This window comes from Vicia villosa, linkage group LG1 (assembly GCF_029867415.1).
Source record: "Vicia villosa cultivar HV-30 ecotype Madison, WI linkage group LG1, Vvil1.0, whole genome shotgun sequence".
NCBI lineage: Eukaryota > Viridiplantae > Streptophyta > Magnoliopsida > Fabales > Fabaceae > Vicia > Vicia villosa.
The window spans coordinates 93,434,080-93,456,282 of record NC_081180.1 but is presented as its reverse complement, the minus strand read 5'-3'; the positions used below and the strand labels follow the sequence as shown (position 1 = coordinate 93,456,282).

At 34.0% G+C, this 22,203-nt stretch overlaps 2 protein-coding genes across 2 annotated transcripts; both read left to right on the top strand.

The window, feature by feature from the left end:
* Positions 1-665: 665 nt before the first annotated feature.
* LOC131643561 (uncharacterized) lies at positions 666-3,611 on the top strand. The gene is made up of 3 exons (XM_058913813.1): positions 666-1,332; positions 1,700-1,805; positions 3,092-3,611. Exons 1-3 carry the CDS (start codon positions 832-834, stop codon positions 3,265-3,267), a joined length of 783 nt encoding a protein of 260 aa, XP_058769796.1. The 5' UTR covers positions 666-831; the 3' UTR covers positions 3,268-3,611.
* A 5,192-nt stretch (positions 3,612-8,803) lies between these two features.
* LOC131643559 (uncharacterized) lies at positions 8,804-15,156 on the top strand. Its single transcript, XM_058913811.1, has 4 exons — positions 8,804-10,453; positions 10,634-10,772; positions 14,007-14,092; positions 14,738-15,156. The coding sequence occupies exons 1-4, from the start codon at positions 8,879-8,881 to the stop codon at positions 14,942-14,944; spliced, it is 2,007 nt and encodes a 668-aa protein (XP_058769794.1). The 5' UTR covers positions 8,804-8,878; the 3' UTR covers positions 14,945-15,156.
* Positions 15,157-22,203: the final 7,047 nt, after the last annotated feature.

Below are 22,203 nucleotides of genomic sequence, written 5' to 3'. Positions count from 1 at the left end.
TACAAAAGTAAAAAACATAGATTCTACCTTGGCAGTAGATTTAACAAAATTGACATGTAAACTAATACATATATACATACCATTTAAGAAGCTTAACAATGAAGAAGCTCACTGAAATGGTATCCTTTTTGCGATGCAATCTCATGATTCATGAAGAAGCTATACAATCTCATCATCATTAGCAGCAAGCAATGAATAGAATTTAAAAAAAAAAAAATAGTGCGTACAAATCCCACATCTTTTTCTCAACTAAAATTTTTAGTTTTTATATAGCTTTGAAAATGATATATAAGTGAGCACTTGTGGGTACTAGTGGGCTGAATTGTAAAGATATCAAATTTAGATAGGTTTTCATCCGATATGAAATTTTTTTAAAATTTGTATTCATTAATAAATAATTTTAAAAATATAAATTAAGATATTTATCTAGTCATTAATGCCATGTAATTAATGATATATTTTTTATTCCAATCATCAATGTCACATATGCAAAATTTGAAGGGGACAATGAAAATCTCAAGTGATATAAAGTTTAGGGACAAAAAAAATTAGTTTTTAAAATAGAGGAACTAAATTTTAAAAAATATTAAAATAGGTAGACTAAAAGTGCATTTAAGCCTAATGAAAAAATATAAATACATAACTAAATTACAGTTACACAAAACAGGGGAAAACAAAAGGGAGAAAAACCCTTCGAAATTTTTATTTTCGGAATACAAAACCCTTTCGATTTGTTTCAGCTCAGCACCGCAGCCGCAGCCGCAATCTCAAAAAAACCATTGCAGCGTTACCCCATCGGAACCCAACCTAATCAACAACCAACCCACAAAAATGGTGAACCAAAGACAACGCCTCGCCAAGAAACGCTTCAAAGCCGAAAACCCCTCTCTCTTCCCCAAACCAGAACCCACTCCCCCAAAAGACCCATCGAAAAAGAAAAAACCCAAATTCAAACGCAAAAAGCCCGACTCAAAAGACAAACCGCGTACCGGAAAACGCCCCCTTCGAGTCCCCGGAATGAAACCCGGTGACAGCTGTTTCATCTGCAAGGGATTAGATCATATCGCTAAGTTTTGCAGCGAGAAAGCTGAGTGGGAGAGGAATAAGATTTGTTTGCGGTGTCGGCGACGGGGGCATAGAGCTCAGAATTGTCCTGAGGGTTCGAAGGATGTGAAGTTTTGTTATAATTGTGGTGATAATGGTCACTCTCTTGCTAATTGTCCGTATCCGCTTGAAGAAGGAGGGACAAAGTTTGCTGAGTGTTTTGTTTGTAATGAACAAGGGCATTTGAGTAGGAATTGCCCTAAAAATGCTAATGGCATTTATCCAAAGGTATATTGGGTCTATTTGCACAATTGCACTGCATTGGTTTATTTCCGCTTATCTATAGTATAAGTACTTTTGAGAGTTTTTGTAATCAGTTTATATCCTAGGTTGCACAGACACCTCTGAATAAAGATGAGTGTCGGAGTCCAAAACTGATGCAGACACCAACATTTATGATTACGTTTAATGTATTCACATCCAGTGTTGGTGTCATGTTTCCTGTGTGTCAGTGTTTCATAGCTTTAACATGTCTATAAGTTGGTTTTAGCTTATTTTTATAAGCTTTTCAGGGTTGTTTATATTGCAGTATACTCTTTTCTTTCAAAAGTATAACCGTCGGTTAAGTTCAATTGACAACACTTGTTTATGATAGGGTGGTTGTTGTAAACTATGTGGTGGTGTGACACATTTGGCAAAGGATTGTCCTGACAAAGGGCAAAGTGGATTTGGTGGTGCTGCTAAAGGGCCTGTTCACAACTGTAAGTTTTTTCTTTAGCCGAGACTGAATGAATTTCTGTGCTTCTATATGTTTGATGGCAATCTATTTGTTTGCTTCTCTCAATAAACATGATACTAGTTCAATTTTGCCGCGCTTTCAACAAGCTATGGTTGAATGCTAGTTCAATTTTGTGTCATATCTTGATTCACCGTGATGAATCCTAATTCATTCTAAAGAACCACATACGATACTTAATGTAGCCAACTAGTTTTGTTGTACTTTGTATAGCCATCCACTTTTCTTTTGTCATTTGATTAATGACTTGAATTAAGTTGAATCTTCAATTATGTCATGTTGCTTATATATTTTGCCATGTTAGTTGTATTCAACATTGTTGTTGGCAGAATATTGTGGAACTATCTTTGCCCAAGATCTGCCATATAAACACGAAATTGCGGCCTATAGGGTTGCCATGGCAGACATCCCATCACAAATTGCTTATGGTGATTGTCAAATACACTGCCACCCATTCCACCATGGCCACCATTATGCAACATCAATTGTTTTTGCTTAAAAATATGATACATTTTTTATTTTTATATTATGTGTCTTAAGATTCATAATAAGATTCTACTCACAGTTTGCAAAATAGGTACTTCTTCAATTCACAATTTGAATTTCGTTTTATAACCATGGCATCCCTTCACAGATTTCCTATGGCAATTGTCAAAAAAATCCACCATGCCATTCTGTCAGGGCGGTGCCATGGCTGCCATTTACATTCCTTGTTCTCTACAGTATCATATTTTAATGATTATGTGTCATCCTTGTAAACATAGTGATAAATTTTGAGAATCATGACTCATCAGGATATGGACTATCCAACCTTCTTGATTTAATCGCATATGTATTATCTTCCTTTATCTTGTCAAATTTGTTTAACGGGTCAGTGGCCATTGTTCTCGTTCAATGTGATCAATATCTTTGTTTCAGTTTTTGTTTGAGGTTTCACCCATAATAAAGAGATGTCAGAGATCTCGTTATACCAAAGATGAGTGATGAATGACTATTAAATGTCTGGACCCCCATGCCAACCGTTAACTTGGAAGTTTTTTCTTAGTCTTAAATATTCATGCTGTAATCAAAATCACAAATGCTCTTGTATGCAGCCAGTCTTACCCCAGCCTTAGCTCTTTCTGTATATCATCAATTTCAATGCATTGATTTGTGATTTCTTCTTATTGTATTGGATTGCTAAGTATTTTTAGTCATCTAGAAAGGATGCTTATATATAACATGGTTGGATAACCACATTCTTTCTTTCAGTGCTGAGAACTGACGAGAGGCCCAAGGGTCAAGTTACCAAATTTTTGAGCGGAGATGATATGGAAGATGACTTTACCTCACAAGCAATAATAAACGATGAGAAGAACAAGTCTGCCAAGTCCAAAGATGGCAATGTAAAACCAAAGAAAGGTCCTAAAGTCGTAAATTTTGACTAGTGCATTTTTGGAATCACAATGAGTTTGACAAAATCTTAATTACACTGTGATTTTGTTGAAACTCCAAAGTATAATTTTTGTCAAAATCACGGTGTCTCATTATAATTCTGCCAAACTCACGGGCAATCCAAACATACATTTAAGATAGTTTCCTCATAATGTCTTGTATGGATATTAGTTTCCATTTCCTTTGTTCTTCTAGTACCTCTAAGTATACAGTAGGACCCTGTTATGCATTGCAATATGCTGAATCTCATCTAGATTGAAATCAAATGCAATTTTCTCCAGAAGGGTTGGGTTGCCTGAGATTTTGAAGAATTAACATGCAAACTGGATTATCTTTCCTCGCTGACGATTCATTAATCACAGTGCTTTCAAACCTATTTTTTTTTAGGAACAGTTATTAGTTTACTCTCTTTACTCTTATTTGATTTGATTATAAGCTTGATTTTGGTCCTATTATATTGAGTAATGCTCAAGTGGTTTTTGAAAAGATTAGTGTTTTTTTAATGAAAAATTATTGCAAACTAACTCTAATCGATATTTGTTTACCAAACTGTTGTTTCCAGCAAAATGTCATATCACTTTTGCAGCCCACTCTCATGATTAACTCATGAATTGAGATTTTCTATTTAAAGAATGACTTCAGGTAGTTTATGCATTTGAGTGGAAAATAGCCGAAGATATTTTTACTAATTTTATTGCAAACAGTAATGAACTAATTTTTTTTAGCAAGCTATTACTAATTTCATTTATCCCATATACTAAAAATTCTATTTCCATGTCCCTGAGGTGCTAAAATTTTTAAGTTCAGTCATCAACATGTTTTTTTATAAGCATATCTGTCATTTCTAGAAACAGATCTAGCCGACTTTTTTTTAGGGAATAGGTTTTGCGGAGGCGTGGCTTATGTTTGAGGATGATCCTTAGGTGCAGATCTAAAAAATTGGATTTAAAATATTTGTTGACATGGCAATCTACATTTTAAAAATTGTGAAGATATAAGTATTAATAAAAAAACATATTTGATTATTTATTTAATTAAATACAATTCAACTATTTTATTTCACATTGTTGTAACATTGTCTTATTCTCTTTCTTTATTACATAAAGAATACTCCTTTTACGGACGAGAAAATGAGATGAGAAAAGAAATTATATATATCAATCGTTAGTTGGTCTAGTAGTGATTGTCGCTGAATTTGGTGGGGAGAATCACGGTTCGATCCCTCGCAACCAGATTATATCGGTGGTGAGAACTCACAAAAGAAAAGAAAAGAAATTACATATAGAGAATAAAGAAAATGACACAACATGTATGGTGTATTTAAAAAAGTTTCAAAACAAATAAAGAAAAACTAAGGTCATGATTGCTCACAAACATGACAAAATAATACACAATTAATATTATTATTATTATTAATACTATCAAATTATGTTAATTAAGTAAATTAAATTAAATTTTGGCGATTGATCATACTATGCAGAGTTGTCGGGAGTTCCACTATTCAGTCAGCGGACAAGGATCAAGAGGCGGCGCCTCTTGCGGGGTTTCTGGGGTAGCGTCTCGATAGCTTACTCTTAATGAACAATTCATTTTGAATCGGCGCCATATTTCTCATTAACACTGGATACATTTACAAACCCTAAGCACATAACTCGTGCCATTTATAAACCCTAATCTTATGATTCATGACAACACAACCTTTGTGTCGACATAAACCCTAATCATATGAGCTTTTACGCATTCATAAACTTTAACACAACACACTCATACCAACAATACATAATGATAACTGATAAGGCTTAAATGCACTTTTAGTCCCTGTAAGTTGGCGAGTTTTTGATTTTCGTCCCTTTAAGTTTTTTTTTTTTTGGGTTTGGGTCCGTATATCTTACTTTTTGTTTGCGGTTTAGTCCCTAAACCCAAAATTCGCAGGAAAATCTGCAGGTTTCCTGCAGATTTTGATTTTAGGGACTAAAACGAATGCGAAAGTGAAATACAGGGACTCAGACCAAAAAAAAAACATATGGGGACAAAAATAAAAAAACTCGCTAACTTATAGGGACCAAAATTGCATTTAAGCCTAATGATAATTATTCAATATGACTGATAAAAATGCAGTTGCTCACCATACAAATGTCGATCACAAAACATAATCAACATTGATCATTTAAATGTATAACAATTATTATATTAATCGAATGGACAAAATAAAAAAAATGTATCAAATACTCTAATGTTGCACTAGAATTATTTATATCATATATAAATTGATCAACATATATGTATCACTATGGATGATAGAAATATAGTTGTTTCACCATACAAATGTCGATCATGAAACATATGTAACATCGAACATCTAAATTTTAGAGGAAAAGAGGAGAATATTCACTCATCGTAGAATTTGTGGAAAACTAAATCGTAGAATTCAGGAAGAAAACTAAACAAGCCAATAATCTAAGGTAAGAGGGGCTATCTTAATTATTATATTTTATTTAAGGGATTGATAATTGTAGGTTGGGGTTTTGTGATGTTTTGATGATTTTGATGAACTAGGAGGATTAATTGTTTGGATTGTATATTTTGTATGTTATATGATGTTGTTATGGATTTGAAGGTCTAGGGTTTGATGAAGAATCTTGGAGTTGTGATGAACATTCATGTTTTTATGTTTGTAATAGTTACTACATGTTAGTTAGAACTAGGTTAATATGTCTTAAACCGTAGGAAAATGATGATTAAAACATGTTTTTGGGTGAATGATTCAGACTGGTTTGATGCAGGTCGCGCAGGGTTTTCTGTAGAAATCGCAGCCCCAACTTAGCACGGTGGAGTGCACTTTTGAAAATAAAATAGGAGTCAAACTAGAGAGGAGCGCACTTAGCGCGATAGGGAGGCCTCTTAGCGCGGGTTACTGGACGAAATTTGATATTTTTGAAAAATGGTTTCAGAGTACGAAAGCTTATATTTTCTACTAATTTCTAAGCAATTTTCCAGAATTTAATAAGTATGTTTGGATGGGTTTAGAGGGCTATTTGCATGAAACTTGATTATGTGACTACATGCATGTATATGCTTGTTGTAATGGTATGTTGTTGTGATGATTGATGACATGATGATTTTGGAGTATTTGTTGTGTTGATCGAGATGGTTGCGATGTTTGTATAATTGAGATGATGATATGATTTGATGAATAAATGAATGGTGATGCAATTTTGACTATACATGGTCATTGATTATTGTGAAGTTGTGCATCATACATTCATAGCATAATTGTAGGACGATAGTCCAGTGATATTTGCAGAACAATTGGTCCAGTGATAACCTCAATCCTATTGTGCGGATTGGGCGTATTGCTGTGAATTACTCTGGTTCCAAGCAGGAATGGACCTTACTGGTGGGGATCTTTGGAGAACGATGACTGAGTCATCAGTGAAGTTTTGGTACCACATGTATGAGTCTATTGGTGTTGCATTGCATTGCTTGTGACATTGCGTGATTGAGTGATTTTTGATTATACATGACGTAAATGATGATTTAGATGATGAGTGTAATTGAATTATGTGATGATGTTGTGATTAGATGATGATGTACAAGAGTAAGTAAATATGTGAAGCATGAAGGTACGCTTGTATCACTATATGTGTGATTGTTAATTAATTGTGCACCGCTACTATATTTATTGCTTATGTCTTATAAAATAGTTATGAAATACTCAACATTTCTGTTTGAATGTTGACTTCATGTGGGTAACGCGTAGGTAATAAGGAGTAGTCCGTCGAAGTTAGAGGATAGCTTTGTGGAGTCCTTTTAGCGTTTATTTTCGAACAAAGGGAGTCTTGCTCTGATACGTAACACTAGGGTCGAGGTCGTGTGTTTTTGGAACTATTATATTCATCTTTAATCGTTTTAACATGATGAATTAATTTTATGATACTATGACATTCGATTATGAAACATGAACAATGAAATTATGAATGATGTTTTATGAAGTTTTATAAAGATGATTTTAAACTATGAATTCTGCTTCGAGAAAATTGATGTTACTATTGTTATGTTAAAGAAGTGTTTGATTTGCATAATTTTGAGAACCCGTGTTACGGAGCAGAACATTTATTTATGAAGTTTTTATGAAGGTGACACCCTTGTGTGAATGTTTTATTTGATTTATTTCATATTATGTTCTGAATGTTTTATGTGGGTTAGAAGAGTGTTACACATATACCAAATCATATTCTGATGCTACCGGACGACGTCGAAGACTCAAATCCTCTAGCACCTTACTGTCGCTAGGCTCGTGACCTTCGGTCCTCAGGCAATGAAGCATGAAGAATGAAAATGACAAAAGCTTTGAGTAAAGATTGCGGATCACTTCTACTTAGGAAAAAAGAACAACAGCGTTTCTCTGGGAATGTCACTGAAAGCTTGAAACCTAAAAGGTTGTGAAAACTTCCAAATATTCTACTCACGTTATTTATAAGCAATGACAACTGAAGGATTAAAACAACCACGAATAGAAGTTACAATATTAACGACTAGAATTTCACACATGGGAACACACCAAACTTAAATGCACTAAAGCACTCTATGAACTACGACATACCATAGCCGGTCACATTATCACACATGTCAAGAATGGGTGATGAAGCTTCTCAATGATAAAACCACATTAAACACGTATGTCCCCATTACATTTAAAAATGTTCCCAAGCGATTTAGTTCTACTTCACGTCAGACTACGACACCGAGACCAATCAATGGTACTTAAGACTTACCCCAGCTTCTTTAGTACCGGATTAAGCCTTATGGGCAAATGTTCTTGACCAGCCAAAGGCTCAATCGACCAAAGCCTAATTCATCAAAAGCCCAATCTACTCGATCCAACATATAAAAACAATTCACACACTATGAGAAGGTACACAATCTTTGATCTCTAATTTCACTTTGCTCATTTTGAATCTTGAACTGACTTCGGCGTTGAAGTGCTAACCATGCAAGTCCATCATGCGTCAAGGAGATCAAAGTCACCGTTCAAGACCACCTTCATCCAACTCTCTTCATATCTGATTCCTTCGTGGAGTAAGATCATCTATTTCTCATTTCCAAACAGAACACATTCCATGGTCCAACGAATCCTACTTGAATATAACTTCCTCTTAGATTTTCTTATTTGCTCCTATTCTTCTCCCTCACTTCTATCTAATGCCCGATTCATATTCCAGATTAACCTATAACCTAAGTAGAATAAATAAAGGGTGAAAGTTAGAGAGACGTTGTAACTTCTCTCTAACTAATATTTTTTTATTAAAATTATCAACTATATAATTTTTATCTGAGCATTGCTATATTAATCATCTAATCTAATATTAAAATTATCTATTATATAATATTTTCATAAACATTATTATATTTTTAATCATAAAAATATATAATTAATTTCGTGTGATAGGATATGAGATTAAAGAATAATTAAGCCAAAAAAAAATTATTCATTAATTTCAAAATAAACCACACTAGATTGTTTAAAAAAATTCTGTATATTGTACTATTTTTCTTGGAACCCTAATACATAGAATCCACAAGAAACCCTAATTTTGTACCACCATGATTCCTCCAAGTCCCTCGCCGCATCTACACGGTTCAGAGAACAAAATGCTCACAGAGGAGAATCCCGAAGCATTTGCTTCACCGGAGCAGAAACCCGAAGCATTTGCTTCACCGGAGCAGAAAACCGAAGCATTTGCTTCACCGGCGCAGAAACCCGAAGATGGCAGCAAGAACAAGAAGCCCAAAAAGAAGAAGAAAAACAACGAAAACTCCGCACAACCGAACCAACTCCCTCAGCCTCAGGTATGCTCTGAACCCTTAGTAGTAGTTACACCAAATCCAGAAATCAAATCCAATGAAGAATCTTCATTGCCTAAGAAAAAGAGACAGCGTAAGAAGAAAAGCTCGATCAATGCTGAAGTAGCACAGCCAAATAGGGAAGAACCAAAGCCCTCCTTAGACCTAGAAATTAGGAAAGAAGCCGAACCAGTTGGAGTTTCTGTAGAAGGTGCAGAAACTATAACAGGTAAGGAACGGAAAAGTGAAATAGGAAAATTGCATGAGGTGGTGATTGTGGAGAATGCACTCAAGCACGATCAAGATCATCATCACGAGCAATTGAACATAGTAGACACTGAAAAGAAGACGAGTAAGAAGACAATTGATTTAGATGGGTCACAATCCAATGAGCCAGGTGAAACTGTGGTTCAAACATCTATAATAGACAGAGAACTACCTCCGGTGGACCAGACTATCCCAGGGAACACTCGTCCGGTAAATTTATCAGAGCTGGAAAATGAGTACTTGGATAGGAAATATATGAAGAAAAGCTCGATCAATGCTAAAGTAGCACAACCAAGTAGGGAAGAACCAAAACCCTCATTTCACCTAGAAATTAAAAAAGAAGCTGAACCAGTTGTAGTTTCTGTAGTTTCTGTAGAAGGTGCAGAAACTATAACAGGTAAGGAACGGAAAAGTGAAATAGGAAAATTGGATGAGGTGGTGATTTTGGAGAATGCGCTCAAGCACGATCAAGATCATCATCAGGAGCAATTGAACACAGTAGACACTGAAAAGAAGAGGAAGAGGAACAAGAGTGAGTTAGATGGATCACAATCCAATGAGCCAGGTGAAACTGTGGTTCAAACATCTATAATCGACAGAGAAGCACCTCCGGTGGACCAGACTATCCTAGGGAACACTCGTCCGGTAAATTTATCAGAGCTGGAAAATGAGTACTTGGATAGGAAATGGATGAAGAGGCAAAGAAACCGTGAACACAAAATTAAAGAGGAGGAAAAAACCAAGGAGCGTAATGGCAAGACAATTGTAATCCAAGTTCAGAGTCCTGTTGACCCTATAAAGAAACCCTCAACAAACCCAGCGATTATAATGGGCCCTCACCCTCCAGAACAGAAGACCTCAAGTAAAAAGAGGAAAAGGAAAGGTGGCCTCAAAAGTAAAGCGTTAGAATCTGATAGAGGCAATGCTGGTTCAACTGCTGAAACCTCGGTTCAGGGAACTAAAAGAGTCAAAGTCACTAAAAGAGTCAAAGTCACTAAAAGAGTCAAAGTCACTAAAAGAGTCAAAGTCTCTAATGCTCCCGATTCTCAACATGATAAAAGTTCTATGGTACGTAATATGATTCTTGGATTTAATTTTAGTAGTTGTATTTCTTGTTCCTCTAGTCTAGGTTAAAGTAATCAAACACAGCTCCTAAAGAGTGATCCCACCCAGGTTTGAAGTTGATTCAATTAGATATTTAGAATTATCCCGTTGTAGTACATAAATGGGGTAACTTGGTGTTTGCAGATATGTTGGACATGCCGGGAAACCGATCACACAATGCAACAATGCCAGAAGCTTAAAGACCTCTCTGAGGATGAGGAAGTTTGCTTCTTTTGTGGGGAAATCGGGCACTCACTTAAAATATGCTCAGTGGTTAAAGCAGGTCTGTTAATATTTATGCTTTTTTTTTCCCCATGAATTTCTTATATTATATCTTTTAGTGCGAGCCACTTAAAAACATCATTTTTACTGTGAGAACCATATCAAATCTATATGTTGCCTGACAATTGTGAATTTTACCGTTTTTCATTGAAATTTACATTGCAGCAACCAAAGTCGTATATGCTTGCCTAAACTTAATTTGTTACACGCAAAATTGATTTTTTTTTTGGGTAGATTGAACAACTGATGCATCTTTTGTTCAATGACTTAAAAAAAAATCGAATTCACTTATAATAGGGACCGGGGGAGGGTGTATGTAATATTGTTAATAGTAGTACTAGTAACTGATAAGACAAACTTATAGTAATAGTAACCGATGAGATCATATCTGAGTGATAAGCAGTATATATAGCCTATTTTGGAATTTGTTATGGATAGGGAATATACATTATATTTTACTCATAATCTACTTGTTCTGTTTGGGATTTATATGAAAGTGATTTTGCCAAGTTCTTTTGTAGGGGAAAAAATACTTTCATGTTTATAGTCTGGGACTGTTTATATAGGATAAATTCAGTAAGTGTTGTCTCATTATTGAAGACTACTAACCAATTAAAATAGTTGCAAATCAAATAGGACTAAGATAAAATAAAACCAGGGAGAATAAAATAAGATCTTACCTGATTCTCTAATGTTTCTCCTACATATTGTTTTAAAAAAAATGATCTTGTAGTAGTTGAGTAATACCACACTGTTGCTTCTGTTGCAGAATATTTTCACAGAATAAATTATGTTATACGAAGATGAGGTCTTTGTGCTTCATACAGAATAACCCATTTTTCATGCAAGCACTCCATCTCTAATGAATCCTTTTTGTCTTTGAAGTAAATATTAAATACATATTGTGATTTATGATTGAAGATGTTTTTAATTTATCTGCCAATAAAAGCTCATGTAACTTTAGCTTTTTGTTCTTTTAGGAAAATGCTTTCCAATAACATTGTTTATCCCTTGTTTTGCTCTTATTTTTACTTTATTGGTATATATTGTTCTGAAAATGTGATTGAGATTTCGATATAGGAGTTTTATACTCATGTCATCTAGGGTCTTGGCTCATTTCGAAGGTTGATTTATTATTTTGAAGATATCCGTTTTGACATAAATAGATCATATACAAAATATGGAGAGAGAGAGAGATGCATGCAGGTGTATTTGGATGTACTATTATCAAAGAGAATATTACCAGATACTAATTTACCATTTTCTCTCCTAACACTAATATGATTTTACACTTCCATTGCTGTGCGAAAGAATTATATCCAGTCATTAATATGTCTAAATTGTTTATGTTTCTTTATTCTTTATACCTGTGCTGTCAATAGTTCGTCAAATCGGCAAAGCGGAGAGACTGATAGCTGGTAGTCTGTATAGGTTACAGCGGCCAGAATTGCAGTATTTGTGGCTGTGACAGCCGCTAAATGCCTAAGATAAAAACTTTTATTTATTAGCTTATTTTCTGATTTGAGTTCTAATGTCTAGTTAGTTTAATTAAGCCAAAGATGCCTAAACTTGTTTTCCTCATTGTTATGGTATATATTTCTACGTTTTGCTCAAGGCATGTAAATATTTTATTTTATTGATGAATGTTTCATGAATTTTGATTGTTCATTTAGTTTTTCAGCATTTATATGACAGTATTTGTTACTAGTTATTTATGTTTCACAAATGTGAAGAATAGTGGTCATACCAGTCATCCCACTATTGTGCTGTAGCATTATTTATGTCGGCCACTATGTGCCACCATCCACGATAGATAACTTTGCTTTACAATTAAAAGCTTACTTAACATGCATTGGTTCATCTCAAGAATTTCTGTACTTTGGTCTTGTTTAAATTTCTGCCTTTGATTGGATGGGACCTTGTGAGTTGTGACAATGAAATGTTTGTGGTATATTGCAAATCAAGTGAAAAATGAGGATTCTGTTAAAGTGAAAAACAAATTCTTTTGAGCTTTCCTTTTAGGCAATAAAACTCTATTCTTTATAAAACTGAAACATGAAAGTATACAATGATTGTAGCTCTTTTGAAACGGATTTTTGGTGGTTCTCACATTGTTGTCAGAATCGCGATCAGAATCGTGAACTCCATGGATTTTGCGATTTTGCTCATCCTTGTCGATCTGAATCGTGAGTAGAATCCTAATTCAGAGCAAAATCCCAATAAAATCGCTAAATCGCAGCAAAATCCGCAATCTCATATGGATTCGACCGATTTTGGACTATTTTTGTGTGGGTAAAGTTTAGAATGGGTAAAGACGACCCGATTCAGTTATGTGACCCGGTTTTAACCCTTTTTATTTAAAAAGAGGGAAAACCCTATTTTATTGATCTTTTATTGATATTTAGTTGACATTATGGGAGATGATCAAAGTAGATGGTGTATTAGTGATCTATTTTAGCTTCTAGGCTTTAAGTATTTTGTTTTATATTTAAGATTTGAGACTTGGTTGTTTTATGTCTATTTTATGATTTTAAACTTTTTAGTACTTTTATATTTAAGATTTGAGACTTGGTTGTTTTATGATTTTAAACTTTGAGTACTTGCACTTTATTTTATATATTTACTATTATGAGTCGAATCCATCGATTTTGGTTGCGATTTTCGATTATGCTATCTTGATTTCCCCTTTCGATTCAACAAAACGATTAGAGTAGAATCCACCGATTTTAGTTGCAATTTACAATTTTTTCGATCTTACTATCCTCTTACGGTTCAAAGTAAACTCTCGATTCTGATAACCTGATGCTAGTATAGTATTCTTTTTGGCAATTTTGAGAACTATAGCAGTTGTCATGTTTTGTTTATCTGGCAGAAGAGGCTTCCTAAAAAACTCTGGCAGAAGAGGGTACTTTGCCCATTGGGGGATTTTATTAGAATAGCAGTTCGGTAAGAGTCAAATAACTAAAGGTAGAGGAAGACCTAGAAAAACTATAAGAGAAATTATTAAGAAAAATCTAAAGATTAAAGATTTAGATAGAAACATGATCTTGAATAGAATATTATGTAGTCGACTCCACTTAGCCGGATAAAACTTGATTATTGTTGTTTTTATTGTTTGTAACAGTTGTATTTGTATGCCTTACCTTAGCTATATAGACAGTTAGTATTGTACCAGGCTTCAGTCTGTTCTTTATTTTGTTTTCTTATAATTCAAAATTGTTAATTTGTGTTGCAGGTGGAGGAAGGCTTGCTAGGTGCTTATTTTGTAATGAACATGGTCACTTCACTTACAAGTGCCCTGGAAATGTTCCTGATCCAAAGGTATTATAATCTATTATTTGGATTTTACACCACTTTTCCCAATTTCTTTTTACAGAATTGTAAGTCTCTTTGATAATTGGTGTGTTTAATTTATATTCAAAGCATTACCAATTAATGTTTTAAAGCTCACAACTAACTCAAATAGCGTACTTTGTACGTCTCCAACTTCCTATAAATCTAAACAAGTAATTGTGTTGCATTATTCATGTACTGTATCTATTTGGAGAGTATTGCATACACCTTGAATAGTTTGCGAAAGTGGCCTGATTGATGTTAGTTTGAGAAAATCAAAGGAAAACAGGTGAGTTGAGTTTTGAGAGTCATTCAATTTCAAGGAGCTGAGCTTCTAACCACGGCAGACACAATTTTGAATAGTTGTTGTGGTTTTGGCTTTTCACTTTTCAGTGATTTTAAGTGTTGGTCTACCATGAACATTTATCAGAATGGTTCACCGTGAGAATTTGTCCATGTTCTAACATCAAGTTTTCCATGAAAAACTGTTCAACCGAAAATAAATAGCGCATTCAATTCTGACTTCTGAGTGACATCTTCTTCACGTTTAGGTGCCTTTTGCCATCAGTTTCTATTGATCTCATACCTTTCCTGTGAGTGATGTCTGACAACTGCTTGTTCCATTATTTGTAGGTGCAGTTGCCGCCGGTAGAAGCTGGAAAATCCAGTGCTGAAGTTACAACTGAGAAGGGAGAAGCTGGAAAATCCAGTGCTGAAGTTACAACTGAGAAGGGAGAAGCTGGAAAATCCAGTGCTGAAGTTACAACTGAGAAGGGAGAAGCTGGAAAATCCAATGCTGAAGTTACAACTGAGAAGGGAGAAGTTGTCAGTTTAAAATAACTCAATCACTTTATTTTAAATAAACACATTTTTCCATTATAAAATTGTGTTTTTTTTTGTTTGTATTTTTCTTTTGTTTACTGAGAGGATTGCGATTATATAATGTTGTCCTAATTTTTGAGAAATGGCAATGGCTACGGATGATTTTTCACCAATCTTGTTCGAATAATGATTTATTGAAATAATATACTATTAATGTTATATATTTTTTTTCCTCCAAGGAAAGTGGCTGAAATTCAATTTTTAGAGATGAACTGGTCAGAGACCCGTGCTATCGCCCGGGTGCATTATATATTTGTGCTGTAGTATTTTTTGAACGGAATATGGGTCACTATAGGTTAAAAGACTAAATAAAATTGAGAAAACTCATTAAAGGTATAGTCACATGTGAACCATTACAGAAAGACATGAGAGTCTACTTTGTTTATTCAGAAAAGAAATCATCTATCAACGATGAAAAGATTTATTCAATTGTGCACTCATATATCAAACTGTTTCCAACAGAGAAGATACTGTGTGTTACTGTGTGTCTGCACGCGCAAATATATTTGATATGGTATGAAATGTATTTAAATACACATGTAAATTTAAATAAATAATTTAATTAAAAATTAAATAATGGTCATATAAATTCAATTTTATTAAATAATATGCTAAAAAAAAAGGGACCCGTGTGGTCAAAAAAGAAAAAAATAAAATATTTTATCTTTAAAGATGAGAATTTTGTCTCTCAATAATTATTAAGAATGTGTTTGTTTCATAAATTTAAATTTTATTGTCAGAAATGTGATGTTGAAAATTATATTCTCACCCGTGTTTTCAAATTTTATCAAATTACTCTCTGATATCTTTTATTCCTGAAAATATTCTCAACTGTTCAAAATAACTACACAAAATTTATTGCGGAAAATGACAATGATATAATACAAATATTTAAAGTAACAAAAACAGAGTAGATTCAACAAAACTATAATAAATGTTTTGGCATGTCGATATACTATTTTTAGTGACACAATTTTTAGGGAGTCGATATACTATTTTAAAATAGATATAAAAATGTTGGGACACAATTTTTAGGGAGGCGATATACTATTTTAAAATAGATATAAAAAAATATTTTGTCAATTTGTGGTTTGTGCACAATTCCATTTCTGCCTCCATCTCTCTCACTCTCACAACATCAAAACACACCATTGAGCTTAGTTGAATACCCCTGCATCCTCTGGATCTAATAGATATTGAATGTGATAATTGTTTCATTTTACTTTCTCTTTTTTATACTTTCTTTCATTTCAATGTTTTAAAATCCATGATATTTGTTAATTCTAAACATTTTATATTTTACCATGGATAACAAACTCCCACATGAAGATATAATGCTTGAAATTAAGTACATCAAAGCATTTATTGCTTTAAGAATAAATAAGAATAAAACATAATAAAATGTTTAAAGAACATTAAAAAAAGGACACATGGCCCACAACAGATTAAATTGAAAAAATAGTGTGAAATAGACACACTCTGCCAATTTTTGTCTCTCAGATACTTTGCTTTCAAACTAGATATTTTTTTTTGAAATAGCCAAGAGAATTGAATTACTTTAAAGCACAAGTAGTGCTAAATTAGTCTGATACAAACCAAGCTGCAATATACTTGCACTTGCAGAGAAATCAGAAAAAGAATTGGACATAAAAACAAACTCATAACAGTAATGTATGATCAACTCCAATACTAACTGACTCCACATTACAATGCTTTCAAATTAGCATTAGCTACTAACACTATCCACTGTACATAGAAGTAAAAGTATTTGCAACATCTCTCTTTTCTGCTTTATGCCTGTATTTGGGCAACCATTATATCCAAATCAATTACCACTTCTTTGATTGTAAGTAAGTTCCTCCACTATGCTTCTATTGCTTGTTCGATACAGGCTCAACTCTACCATCACTCACATTACTAAATCCTTTCCATTTCTGTATTTTGCAATTTTATGCCCTTAAGCAAAAAAAGTAATGTATTACTCTTCTTTGCAACTTAATAATTTGCTGAACACTTCAAAACCTGTTTAGAGAGGTATATTTAAATTTATACTATCAAAAGTGGAATATTGTATGAAAGCTAGGGGTTATTTTGATTCAAGCCAAACACATTGCTAACATCATGATAGCCCAGGACAGTTATTGTATTTTGAAAGCTAAAGAGGATGTTTGTGTTATTTAGCTAAATCTAAAGGATGTTGTGTTATTTTGTGAAATGTATTTCAGATGTAATGGACTACATAGACATGCATCATATATAACAAACTACAAAACTCCTGATTATTTGCGACAATTCCTTTAATTGCTAAACTCCTTCTGTTCATTTCACATTTACTTCCTTCAAACATAATCAACAGTCACTAACAACAAAGAGATAAATCAGAAAAACTATGAATTAGAAAGAGTGTGTAGAGAAGACTGAGTAACTGTGATAGAGAGGGAGTGAAGTTGCAGCAATGAAGGTTGTTTTAGTAAGATGCAATCGAGCAGAAGGTGAGGGAGTAGATATATAAGAAGGCGCTGAGGATGACCACTGCAGCGGTAACTACAACTCCAACAACACTTTGTGCCAGTACGGTCGCATCCTTTGGAGCATTCGCCTTTGAACTTGGCACAAATCCAAGCTCTGAAAATTTCTTATGTGATTCAGCATAATCTCAGAAAAATGCATCCTCATCCTGCAATCACAGCATGTAATAAAAAGCTATATATATATATATATATATATATATATATATATATATATATATATATATATATATATATATATATATATATATATATATATATACACGAAAGAAGAATCACCATTGTATGTGCCCCAGACAGTGCAACAATATCATTGTCATTCAAGCCCATGCGATCGGGCGACAACACGGAGATGTGACTCACCTACAAATATCATTGGCGTGTTTATATGCTTTCATATAACATTTTGAATATATAATGAATCAAATATGGAAAATATGACACCTATTCTATACAGTAAGAAGTAAATATATCGAATCGTATTGGGATCTCATTCCTTAAATAATATCTACATATTGAGATAGATACAAACCAACCAATGCACAGAACTTCCAAGGAGTGAGCAAATAATATAAGCATTCATTATAACTGGTTTGTATTAATGTTATAAACCATTCTAAATTACATATTGGCCCGGAAGCTTTACGCGCGGTATCGACGTGAAGCAGCAACTCTGAAAATAGAAAGAATTTCAAAAGATACATTACCATGAAATCTTACTTAGAAAGCAAAGAAAAGTTGTAATTCAAATCCATGCTCATTTTCGCCAGCAAGTTACATTTCGTAATTAGAGGAGAAGGGTTGCTAGAATAAAACTCAGAATGCTCGGAATGGCTGCAAGATATACAAAGGAACTTGAAGAAGCCAAAGACCAGCTAGAAAAAGGCGTTGAAGAACTTACGTGGCGTTTGAAACTTGAGAAGCATTGAGATCTGATGTACATCCCCGACAAAATGCGGCAAGAACAAAAGTGCCTCTGTCAATTTATCTATAATCGGGAGAGGAAAATAAGTAAACTCTAGAACATATCTTCAAACGAAACAAGCAATTAATAATATATAATCAGTAAACGATTACACTTACAATTTAATTTAGATGAAGCTTCAGCATAAGCTAATTTCAACTGAACTGTATAATTGCGAATAGACAGTTAAGTAATCTTGAACAGACAGGGCAAGTAAACCTGAACAGACAGGGCATGGAAGGAAAAAAAGGATTATACTTGTAACTGTAGCAACCTGCCCTAAATTTAAAGCTTTAGAGTCGCCACCTATTCTGAAGGGCGAATAGGAAACCCTACGCAGTATAGAGATCGGGGTAAGATACTAATTCAGGTCGAGGGAAGGTGTTAGGCACCCTCAACCCTTTCCTATTGGCTTTGAATCTAAGGTGAAGGTTTATGGCTAAAATATTGAGTAGGGGAAAAATTGAGATTTTAGGGAGGGGGACTCGCCTTGGTTATCCAAGTGCCTACGTATCTCCTTATGGAGAATCAGAGTCAACGTAGTTCGGGCACAGGATTGTACGCCTTAGAATTGATTATAGAGATTGTGTGAAGTTGTTTTGAAATTGTTTTGAGGCTCTTCGAATTGCCTATCGCAGTTTGAATTTGATTTGAAAGGGCATTTTGAGTTGCCCAGGATAAAAATCCTGTAGTATCGTGGTTTAGTGTATTTTAGATGTTTCGGGCGTACAACCCTGATTTGGCACAATTAACCGCAATGATCAATAGGTTTGATCACCATAGTTAAAAGATTGGGGTTTTGCACCATTACCAATTCAAATCGATTGATTCGATTATCACTAATAATGAATTAACGTATTTTATTATTTTATGAATTTGTATTTTTATACTGTTACCTCTCATAACCGATTAATACGATTACAAATAATAACAAATTGATAAGGTATGCTAATCATCATAACCAATAAGATGGTTAAAACCATTTAGCAAAATAATGTTTATTTTAATTTATAGGATTTGATTAATTAAATTAATCGATTATTAACCATCGCGACCAATAAATTTAGTCGAAACGAATAATAAATTGAATCCTATAACCTTAGCCCCGTATTCAATGGGATTGGGAGAACCCTAATACGTTGACAGCTTTATAGGGTTTTTGTCATTTTTATAATAAAATTAATTAAATTAATTAAATCGGATAGTCGACATAATCGAATAATTGGGATAATCCTAAATAATTCTAAACCCTAACCCATTAGTCTAACCCTAATTACAATATTCTAATCTTACTTAAATAAATTAAGAAAATCAAACAAAATTAACTAATGTTAATCTAAATAATTAGATAATAGAAAAATAATAAAAAATATTATGAAATAACCTGGCTTCAATCCCACGTGGTGAACCCTTGAAGCTCCATGATGCACCTCCATCCTTGTATGCGTCGGATCTGAGTTATGGGAGATCTAACGGCCAGGTGGTAAGGACGTATGGTAGCCTTTCATTGATGAGCAGCACTGGATTTGTGAACAGACAAACTAATAAAATAATTGTTGCCAGTGGGAATCGAACCCAGGCACTTCTGCCCGCCAGAGAAAGCTCTTGCCATTCAGGCTGCGATGAATACCTGTTATATTTATGATGCCAACCTATTTTAAAACAAATAAAGTCAGAGACATCCAATAAGACAAAAGGGATCCACGCCCCTGTCTTCATCCCCTCGTGAAGTTTAGGGAACAACGAGATTTCCGGAGTGTTTCAATCAGATCTATGGAATGACGCAAGATGTGCTACGAGTGTACGTGGTATGTGCACCAGACAAGATCATCGCCGACGGAAAGATCTCATCGGATATCGTTGTTAATCGGCTATAGCGATTATGATGATGTTGATCGCTAATTGCAGATCATCGGAACTGCAACTTTGAATTCTGTTGCTGTGTTGTTGCGGATGCAAATGGCTGCGGATTCACATCGGTGATCAGAGTGAGGTTTCGATGGATGCGGAATGGGGATTGTAGCAGTGCTGAGGCGGAGGGAGGTGGTCGGTGTTGGTGTCTGACGACTTTCACTTCTTCTTCCCTCTGTATATGCTCCAAGATAACATAAGGCAAGGGTATTCTATAGCGACTTGGTGTCGGTTCGTTTTTGACGGCAAGAAGACTGGGTTTTCAACTGTACCAACATCAATGGCTTTTTTCTTTTGTGACTAGGAAAAGAATTTTATTTGTACAAAAGTGGGTGTTTAGAAATTGTTAAGGCAATGTACGTTGGAGTATCGTTGCCGTACGAAAATAGGAGTTAGAAATTGAGAGGTTTGTTAGAAAATTCTGTGTTGTTTATGTGAGGGAGACAGAGTTAGTCAAAATAAGGGTGGTGGGATATGTACATGATGAAGACAGTCAAAATAGGGCGAATCCCCTTTTTCGGTCCTCCTCCTGTTTGTTAGGAAAATATTTTCTTTTATATTGGTCAATTTAGGGTATTTCTATACCTAATGGGCCTATTGCCCAACTAAGTTAATGAATAATCATAATAATAATAATAATAATAATAATAATAATAATAATAATAATAAAATTAATAAAACCTAAAAATAAAAACCTAATAAAAATAATAATAATATTAATAAAAGCTAATTAAAAAAAATCCTAATATTAACAACAATTAACAATGTTAAATACAAATAGTTAGTCATGTTAAAATAAATAATAATCAAAATGTTAGTAAAAACCCTTAAATACCCCCAAAAATGATAAAACCCTTGTGTTAATTATGCCCAAGCGCTTGGGTCCCAAAATACCTGTTATCCACACCTCTATTCCAATTTATAGGAGAATGCTGCTTTGAATAGTCCCTTGAACCTTGAATTATTGAGGATGAAATGCGGAGGGCAAATTTTGGGGTATGACAGTAACATGTAGCTTGCAGTTGGATCCTCAGCATCCAGTTGAGATTGTTGTAGTGACATCAAGACATCCATGACCTAGTCAATGAATAATGAAAACCATACATTAGCACACAAAATGCGAACAACAATCAGATTGTATGAAATAATATATAAATATATCCTTTTCATTAGTTTGAAAAATGCATAAATAAATGCACATATTTGTAGCAAAAGAGGAATCACAGTCAAAAGATTCATTTAGAAAAGACTTCTAAGACTAGCTAATTGAATCATTAATTGTTTCATTACACTTTTCATACCTCTTTTTCTATTAACAGGATGACATCTACAAAACAAAACATATCAGAATTGTCATCAACAAAAACAAAACAAAATCAGAATTAAGAAATACTAACTTTATTACTCCACTAAGTCCAAATGGGATCATCCAAATAGCCATTTGTAGTTTAGAGTAGAGAGAAAGCTGAAAGGAAACTGGATAGTCTTAGACAGAAACCTAAAAGGAAACTATAAGAAATAATGAAATCAAATGGTTAAAAAATGTGCAAATCTGAAAGGTAAATGTAGGTTCATGAAATCAAATAATGAAACTAAAAGGTAACCTTGATGAAGATATAGTTCGTGAAACCAGAACAATATAGGTGCAAATCTGAAGTGATGCTACCACCAAATATCATACCCGACAAATACATATGCTGAATCGCATCAACAATCGCTTCTCCATCCTCAAAACTCACAGATCCAAAATCTTGCAAGAATTTGACTACCATCCGCTGTCTCAGTTCCCGTGAACATCTTCAACTGCCATTGTC